The sequence below is a fragment of the Podarcis raffonei genome, chromosome 8 (assembly GCF_027172205.1).
Source record: "Podarcis raffonei isolate rPodRaf1 chromosome 8, rPodRaf1.pri, whole genome shotgun sequence".
Lineage (NCBI taxonomy): Eukaryota > Metazoa > Chordata > Lepidosauria > Squamata > Lacertidae > Podarcis > Podarcis raffonei.
The window spans coordinates 27,235,748-27,244,675 of record NC_070609.1 but is presented as its reverse complement, the minus strand read 5'-3'; the positions used below and the strand labels follow the sequence as shown (position 1 = coordinate 27,244,675).

General features: G+C 44.9%; 1 protein-coding gene across 1 annotated transcript in view; it reads left to right on the top strand.

The window, feature by feature from the left end:
* Window positions 1-8,928, top strand: part of EXTL1 (exostosin like glycosyltransferase 1) — a 64,071-nt gene that overhangs the window by 40,086 nt on the left and 15,057 nt on the right. Inside the window, exons 2-4 of the mRNA XM_053398722.1 lie at window positions 3,965-4,058; window positions 5,893-6,000; window positions 7,460-7,579. Of these exons, the coding sequence (XP_053254697.1) occupies window positions 3,965-4,058; window positions 5,893-6,000; window positions 7,460-7,579 (322 nt within the window). The remainder of the gene's footprint in view (window positions 1-3,964; window positions 4,059-5,892; window positions 6,001-7,459; window positions 7,580-8,928) is intronic.

Genomic DNA, 8,928 nt, shown 5'->3' with positions numbered 1-8,928 from the left:
AATGTAAATATTGGATTTTCCGCTGTGGTTACACAGGCAGCCTGCAGTGAATTTACCTCTCTCACTGTGAAGTTTGCACAGAGGCTTCTTTCATCTCTGGGTGTTTCATGGAGCATGGTGGTTGCTGCCAGGTTCCAGGCTTCCCAAAATCAGGCTGTGGTAGGAACCAGGAACATTCCCAACAGAGCCCTTTGTGCACTGGGGAAGATGTTTAGAATACATTGACTTGCCCAACAGAAAGACTAGTTTCCTTGTTCTTCTTCCTGGTTTGAAGGGCTGATGTAGACTCCAGGTGAGTGGACTGCAGTGCAGGCCTCATCATCAGCCTGGATTTATGCATAGGGATCTAAAGCCACGGCTAACAGGGGATGATGACAGTATAATAATCCAGATCCTGAGAGTGCAACGACAACAGCATGGCCAGCTCAAGACTGAGATGAAAAACCCAAGCCCTGCAACCTGGCAGCAGCATGTGTGGTGTAACAGAGATGTCTTACCAACACTGGTGTCGCTGCTGCTCACCTGTGTTTTCTGTGGCTTTTGTCTTGTTGGTTGTAAAAACATAAGAAACATGGACCAAAGGTAATCAAAGGTGGTAGCTGCCAAAATTAGAGTAATGGTGTAAGAAATGAAAATGTTGCTTTTCATATAAAAGCCACAAGGCCACGGCTATGATGTTGCTTTGCTCAAGACCATAGTTACTGGAAAGCTTCAGGCATAATGTCGCATTGTACAAGGATGCTAGGCAATCTCAGAGAAGCAGGCATCTTGCTGACACCTGGTAGTGGTCAGAACGTGGGTGTGATAAGTAGACAAGCGTCAGCAAGTATAGAGATCAATTCACACTTATCTCCAGGTATTTTTGTTTGGCTTAGCATGTAGTTGCAAAGGAAATAGACCAAATAAGGGAAATAATGAATAATGTTAGTAGGGTAATTAGGCGGTTATGATAGGCTGTAAACTTTGTAGTCACCACCCAAGGGGGAGACAAGGGAGGGACCTGCGCTTCGGGTGTAGGGGATATAAGCTTGTGTCTGCTACTTTTGGACACCCACTCTTGCAAGAACACTTTTGCAATCAATAAATTCTTTGCTGCTTCACCAATTTTGTTCAGATTTTATTTTGAAGGTCTCAGACCCACTTCTGACAGTGGTGTGGAGTTTTCCCACAGCACCTGGACAAGTGAGAGGAAGGGTGGCATGCTGGTAAGGTTTGGGCCATGCAGGTGCACCAACAGGAGCGCCTGATTAGTTGTTCCACTGGTGCAGCTGCATGGCCCAGACCTTGCCACAACCCTTCTCTGTCCCTGTCCAGCCAAGCAGCAGCAACACCAGTGTTAGGAGGGTGGCTCCACAGCTCTGATACACTAAGCGTGCCTTTACTTCTCCAGTCCCTGCAGGCTGAGCACTTGGCTTTCCCAGGACACATATGTGCATCCATGTGTCAAGCCACACCATTAAAACTTCAACTCTGTAGTCCCAGGGGAACTGGTAGTTGGGGCTAGGGGTGTTTTCCATCCCATATTTATCACATGCGCCACCGTTTCTGTTCTAGAGCAGTTCATCTTCTGCCAAAAGCTCTGTTATTCATCTTGCTGCCCGCTGCGATGAGATTACATAACTTGTGTAATTGACATAATTACATAATTTACATCATGGGCTCCTTTGGGAGGGTAGGACATTATATGAACAAATATGTAATATGAATGAACGAATGTGTAAATTGTGTTGTAATTTCCACTCCATATGTTTTAATGCTAAGGAAATGTAATGCAAAGGGGGAGTGGACATAATCAATTATGTATCATTTTGGACCGAAAGCAACAACAACAAACTGATTATATTCACTGGATTGATTTCCGATCCAGATGTGGGATGCATAAGCGAACATTGACAAATTCATTTCCATCAGAATTCTCTGCACATCCTACTTGAGCCCAAGTGTTCTTTTTTGGTAGAGAGTGGGGGAAGAAAGCTTCTTTTAGTTGCTCCTTCTTTGGCTGATGGATGGGACCAAATTGGTCTCTTCCTTACCTTGATGTTCTTCCTAGGAGGCCAAGGGAGCAGCTCCCAACCAGCCCTTGGTCCCCTGGCCAATGGCTGTGGCCAGAGCATATTTCTCTTCAGTTCTGCAGCCCCAGGGCAATTGGCCGTTGGAGCAGAGTGCTTTTGTTGTCAGGGAGTGGGGAAGCAAGCTCCATTTCTAGTCAATGGTTGGGCCCCATCTGGACTTCCGCTTGACTTGGTGTTCTTCCTTGGAGGCAGGGGCTACACAGCCCTTGTAATAAATAAATGTGTGCGTGTGAAAAATATATTTTCCATGAAATGCAGAATAACGCTTCCCTCACGGAAGGAGACATTTATCACTATTATACTGTTAATTCACACCATTTAGTCCTCTATTGCATTTTCCCTGAGATCCATTATATGTAATAAATGAATCTACTTAACTAACACTCTGGAATTGCAAACTGCTTGGGGTATATTAAAAGAAATTGCTGGCACCCTAAACAGATAACCTGCGGGGGTACGTTTATAGAAAACAAACTATATTGTTTATGGTAGAAAGCACCCTCTGGGTGATTCTGTGCCCAGGACAGAGCCAAATCAAGGCATTTTGCCCAGGCAGAGCAGCAAATGGTGGCTTCCCAAACTCTAGTCAAGTACTAAGGCTGACTGGCCCAGTTATTTTTTCACCTGATGCAGAAAATCCCACAAATACCTCTTCCTGAGATTCAAACAATGACAAACAGATAAATAACTATTTGCAGCCCTTTCATGTTACTTGGCTTTTCCAGGTGACAGCCTCCTTTTGCCTGACAACAGGGCCGGCCCAAACCCAGTGGGAAAATTAAGTCAGGCCCTTGTAATGTGAACAAGCATTTCTGTCCAAAATGCAGGCTTTACATTTGCATTACAACCTGTCTGAAGCAGGAGCTGCTTGAAGCCATGTGTAAGAATGCGCTCACTCTCATTCACAAGCTAAGCAGCCCTGGGCCTGGAGGAGAAGCCATGAAGTATAACTATGCACATATCCTGTGGGAAATCCTTCCATGTACAAAGCTCCTCTGTTGCCCCCCACCTCCCTCCCTAACACTACTTAGGATATTTGTATGTGTGTGGTGAGGGGAACTCGGCACTCTTAGCAGGGCTGTGTGGAAACTTCTGTCTCTCTTCAGCTTCCCGCCCCCCCCCCCACCTGAGCTGCGTCACATTCAGCACACACAACTTCTCTGTCAACCATTCTCTGGGCCGTGAGTGCATTCTTTGTTCCATGGTGCCTTAAACGCATACGGGAAGGATATACGTCATAAGCCCACTTTGGACCTGACCTGATGTGCAATGTGTGTTCAAAGTAGCTGCTTAGAATGGTGGAAACAGGAGAGACCACTGGAGTCTTGTAGTTGTTTGGAGACCCTTATTGGGAGCTGGTTGTTTGCCCATTACGCCAGCCCCCAAACAGGCAACTCAGGGACATAAAATTATTATTATGAGAGACATGCTGAGTCAGTCTATTGGTTCACCTAGCACAGTACTGACTCTACTGGGGATAGCTGGTGTGATGGCGACCTCCAGATACAGTGGTACCTCGGGTCGCATACGCTTCAGGTTACATACGCTTCAGGTTACAGACTCCACTAACCCAGAAATAGTACCTCAGGTTAAGAACTTTGCTTCAGGATGAGAACAGAACCTCCTGAACGAATTAAGTACTTAACCCGAGGTACCACTGTATTGTTATATTTATTAACATTGATCTATTGATCGCATATGCCCCAAGTGCCTCAGTTTTCTAGTCCTGGAATTCCAAAAGCCATCCCAGCTTCTGATTTGATCCCAGTATGTCCATATTTCCCCTGCCAGGGCTATTCAGTCAAAGTCTTCTGCTCATAGGTTCAAGGCGCATAGGGGAGCGTACAGAGCTACAACTTTCTGAAAAATAAGTTTGGGTGTTTTCTTCCCAGGTTTGACTACCAGGAACTTTTGCACAATTCCACCTTCTGCATCATTCCCCGAGGGAGACGCTTGGGGTCCTTCCGGTTTCTAGAAGCACTACAGGTACAACAAAAAGTGTTTTTTGTATTTACAGATATAAACCAGTTTAATAGTTGTTACTGTTTATCAGGCAACTGTTGCTCACAGAAGGTACAGAGAGCTCTAGGAGGAAGGTGGAGAAAGAAACTTTCTTCCCTACTTCCTCTTTCAGCTCTTTGCTTTTCAGAGGATTTATCCTTTTAAATATATTGATGGGTGAGAATTTTAGTTTTTGTTTCGTTCATTGCTCTTTTTATCTGAAAATGATACTGAAGCAATCAAAATTTGTAGTGTAGATGTACCACATTCAAGTGCACTGCAGGTATCAGCTGTTTTATGGGGAAATTCCCATTTCCCCATTTCCTTAAACTGTGAGATGTAATTCTTTAAATGGAAAGTGCAGTGCTTTCTCTCAGCACAATTCCTAAACTACAGTTCCTAGGATTTCTTGTGGAGGCCATGACAGTTTCTAGAGTAGATATGCCTTCAGCAAGCTCAGTTCCTTTCAATCAATGGTGTAATGGAGGCTGAGGACACAGGAAAGACTTTTCAAGAGCAGGAGTAGTGCCACCATCTGCTGAAGCACCAAAATTACTGGTGGACTCACCTGGCTCTGACTAGTGAATGAAGTGATAATAAGGCTTATTTGAAACAGATTGGCACAGAGGAAGTTAGAGAAAGTGGAAAATAACCAAGCAAGACATAGCTACTTCTTTCCTTTCCTTTGATGGGGTTACTTCTTCACACCAGCAGCTTAATGGTAACTTTCTGGCATTCTTTGCATTTCTAATTCAAAATTGTGGCATTTCATCAACTGATGATCTGCCATTAAAGCTTAAGGTGTGTGCATATCTTTATTATATACTGAAAAATAATGGATCAGCAGAGATGTCTACTTTTAGGGATTCTCCTTGAGGGTATATGATAGTGATGGAGGCATTTCTCCACTCTCTGCCACCCCCTACCAATTTTCTTGAAAACCGTAATGGGTGGGAAGATGAATTGCGTGGCTGTGGTGGCCAGGACAGAGGCCTGGGGGGGGGGGAGAGGTCAAAGGCCCTGAAACTCTGCAATTCAGGTGAACCTATGATCTGAGTATTTGTTATATAGGTCATTTCCTGAGTATTAATTATCATCATCATTATCATCATTATCACCATCATCATCCAGCTATTAATTTAGGGGAAGCCTGATCAAAAGAAGCAAAACCCCTCCTCATTTCTATACAGTGCTTTTTTCCTGGGGGTACGCATACCCCTAAACATTTTCTGAATCTAAGTTTGGCTCATTGAGGGGCAGTATTTCAATATGAGTAGGAAAACGAGAGTACCCCCTAAACATTTTTTTTTTTAGGGAAAAAAAGCACTGTTTCTATATACGTCCCTTACTTGGGAATTGGATGTCCTAGGACATCGCTTCCCAGAAACAAGCAATAATATTTTATTTAGCTTAATCTCCAATTGAGCATAAATTCCCCAAGCCTCTCCAAGCCCGTTTTCTTTATACTAGGTTGCTGCAGAGGTTCAGGTTGTGTGTGTGTGATTCCCACCTACAAACAGGCTCATCTTCTGGCAGCTCAGCCAGAAAGTGTGTAGGAACAGCAAGAGAGCACTTGTATGACACACAGAGGTTGCCATTAAATCACTCTTCCTAGCTCAGCAGGAATTTCAAAGGCTGCAACCTTATGCACACTTACCTGGAAGTAATCCCCACTGAGCACAGTGTGGCTTGCTTTTGAGGAAGCCTGCATGGATTTCTGCTGTTCATCCTAAAGCTACCTCTGCCTGCTCCCCCCCCCTTGCACAGCTCTCTTCCTTCTGTCTCTTTGATCTCTGTTCCTCGTCTCTCATTGATCCAGGCCGCCTGCATCCCAGTGCTGCTCAGCAACGGCTGGGAGCTGCCATTTTCGGAGGTGATCGACTGGAGCAAATCAGCCATCGTAGGGGATGAGAGGCTCCTTCTACAGGTAACAATGCCTGCACTGTGTTAACAACCCGAGCCCGGCCGGCAGCCTGGTACAAGAAGGCACAGCATAAGCGGTCCCCTGTGCAGGGCTGTGCTTTTCGCACAGAGCACTGTAGACTTACTATATAGCAGCAGGCGAGATTGTGAGATCATCACGGCTCTGGCCTGAACTGCTTCTTGGTAGATCATGCATCTGAAGAGTCCATGAGGGAAATGTGTGCTCTCCGTTAATCTGAGGGTGCATTGACAGGAGTGGTGCCTGAAGTATGAAATACATCTAAGCAGTTATTTACAGAGGGTGATATCCAGTGCTTTCCCCCCTAAAAAAGTGTTTAGGGGTACTCTCATTTTCCTACTCATATTGAAATATTGCCCCTCAATGAGGCCAAACTTAGATTCACAAAATGTTTAGGGGTATGCGTACCCCCAAGAAATAAGCACTGTATAGAAATGTTTAGGGTTATGCGTACCCCTGCATCCCTCCAGATAAAAAAGCACTGGTGATATCCAACTAAGGCCCCGTCTGCACCGTACGTTTAAAGCACTGGTTTTAACAGCCATTTCCCCCCTGCAAAGATTCCTGGGTGCTGTAGTTTCATTAAGGGTGCCGAGTGTTGTTCAGAAGCCCCTATTCCCCTCACAGAGCTACATTTTGCAGGAAGGTAGGACAATGCTCATCACCCTTAATGAACTGCAGTTCCCAGAATGCTTTGGGGGAAGTGGTATGATACTGTCCTAAATATAAGATGCAGAAGTTGCCTAACAGTTTTTATTATGGCATGAGCTTTTGTGGACTGGAGTCCACTTCATCAGATGTATGGAGTGCAAGCCTAAATTGAAAGGTCTTGTGTGTGTGTGTGTGTGTGTGTGTGTGTGCGCGTTCGCATGTGCGTGTGTGCCCACACACGCACCCCTGCACAATAGTTAGCGGTGAGGTCAGAATAATGAAATGCAAAAACTACAGGCTGTTACCATTACATTAAAACTTAAATGTACAGTGACCTAATCATTGCTAATGGTAATACAAAATTCCTGGCACTGGTGGAGCAATTAACATCTATATTGGGATAAAAACCTGCTATCTTGATTCAGGTCATAGGTGATAATATTGTATTTCTTAAAATAGTGGTTTCATGCCGCAGTCTCCCTTTGAAGCGCATAGTAACTTATTTCATTGCACAAAACGTCATTTCCAAAGGTTTTGTGGACTCCCCACCCCGCCCCAAGTTCAGAATATTCAGACATCCCAAGTATGAAAAATGTAACCTGCACGAATGCATCTTTCAAGCAATGCCTGCCGTGCAGCTTGTTTGGCTGACTCAGCATCTTTACCCTTCACTTCTGAGGGCCCCCTGCTGCTCCTGGTTTTAAAGCCAGTATGTCTGGGTATATATTTGTGATTGGTCATAAATCACTCTGCTTCCTCCCCCTGCCCCCCCGCCCCCTCTACCTCCTCACAGATTCCATCTACAGTCCGATGTCTCCACAGCGACAAGATCCTGGCCTTCCAGCAGCAGACCCAGTTCCTGTGGGAAGCATATTTCTCCTCTGTGGAGAAGATTGTGCAAACCACCCTTGAGGTAAGCCACAAGAGTCTGGGCAGCTGATTCCTTCGATGGGCCAGCTCCTTGTTCAATGTTAATTGTTGCTGAACGGTTTGGACCGAAGAGAGTTGATGGATCCAGGAATACTGCAGGAGGCTGACTTCGTCATTGATGGGGAATCTATTTTGGCTGGCTGGCCAGATCCTTATCGCCTTTCCCCTGGAGGGCCCAATGAGACAGGTGGGTGGGGTCTGACACACTAACTAAGAACTGCCTTGTTGGAACAAACCAAAATGCCAATGGAATTCAGAACCTGGCTTTCAGCAGAACTACAGCAGATGTTTGCAAGCAGGGCATATGATGTTGGCAACCACTCCCTGGCTACAGCCTCTGACCATTTTCTCATCCATGCCAAGTCATCATTGATTGGACAGATTTGCAGAGGAAAAGCCTGTCATTTGGTTTGTACCTACAGCAATTTTAAAAAATAATAATAATCCATTTATGCAAGTGAGCATCCCCTTTCAGTGAAACTGAAAGGAATAAGAGGAAATGTCTCCAGAGGCCATGGCTATTGCTGGTCATAGAACAGTTGTAGACAATTCTGCTTTGTCTAGTGGCTGAAAAATTACGGGAAATTATGCCTTGATCAGGAAGCCTGGTGATGCATGGGAACTTCCAGAGCTGCACTCCTTGCCCTACTGTTCCCAGCATTAAAGGAAAGTGAAAACATTTTCACTGCACACTTTTATTTGAAACTGTAAGAAGAGCTGTGCTGCATTAGACCAAAAGATCTGCCTGGTCCAGCATTGTTTCCTCAAAGCAGCTCAACAAATGCTTCTGGGAAGCCATCCAGGAAAACCTGAAGACAACAACCTCCCTTTGTTTGCCCCCCCCCCAAGCTAGACTGCCTCTAGATGGGAAAGTTCTGTAGGAATTATGATTAATAGTTGCTGCTAGACTGATCTTCCTCCATGCATTTGTGAAATATATTAAAACGACCTAAGCCAGTAGTAATCATTGTGCCTTGGTGGCACTGAACCCTGTAAGTGCATCGAGTGAAATAGTGCTTCCTTTTCTCTGCTTTGAAGCATTTTTAAATAAAAAAACCCTCAAGTTTCTTTCCAACCTTTCTTGCACAATAGAGCCCAACATTGCAGGCACTGATCAGATCCAGACCTGCTTAGTTTCAGCGAGGTGGTGGTCCCATGTGCCTTCAGATTATATACACTGGCACCTACAGCCCACCCACTTCAGTACTTTACCCAGAGTTACAATATTATGAGAGGAGGGATCTTCATCAACTCTTTCCATGTCATTTATAACTTGATAATGCTGTGTTGTGCCCGTCATTTTTCTGTTGTTGATGAATGACTGTTGTTGCA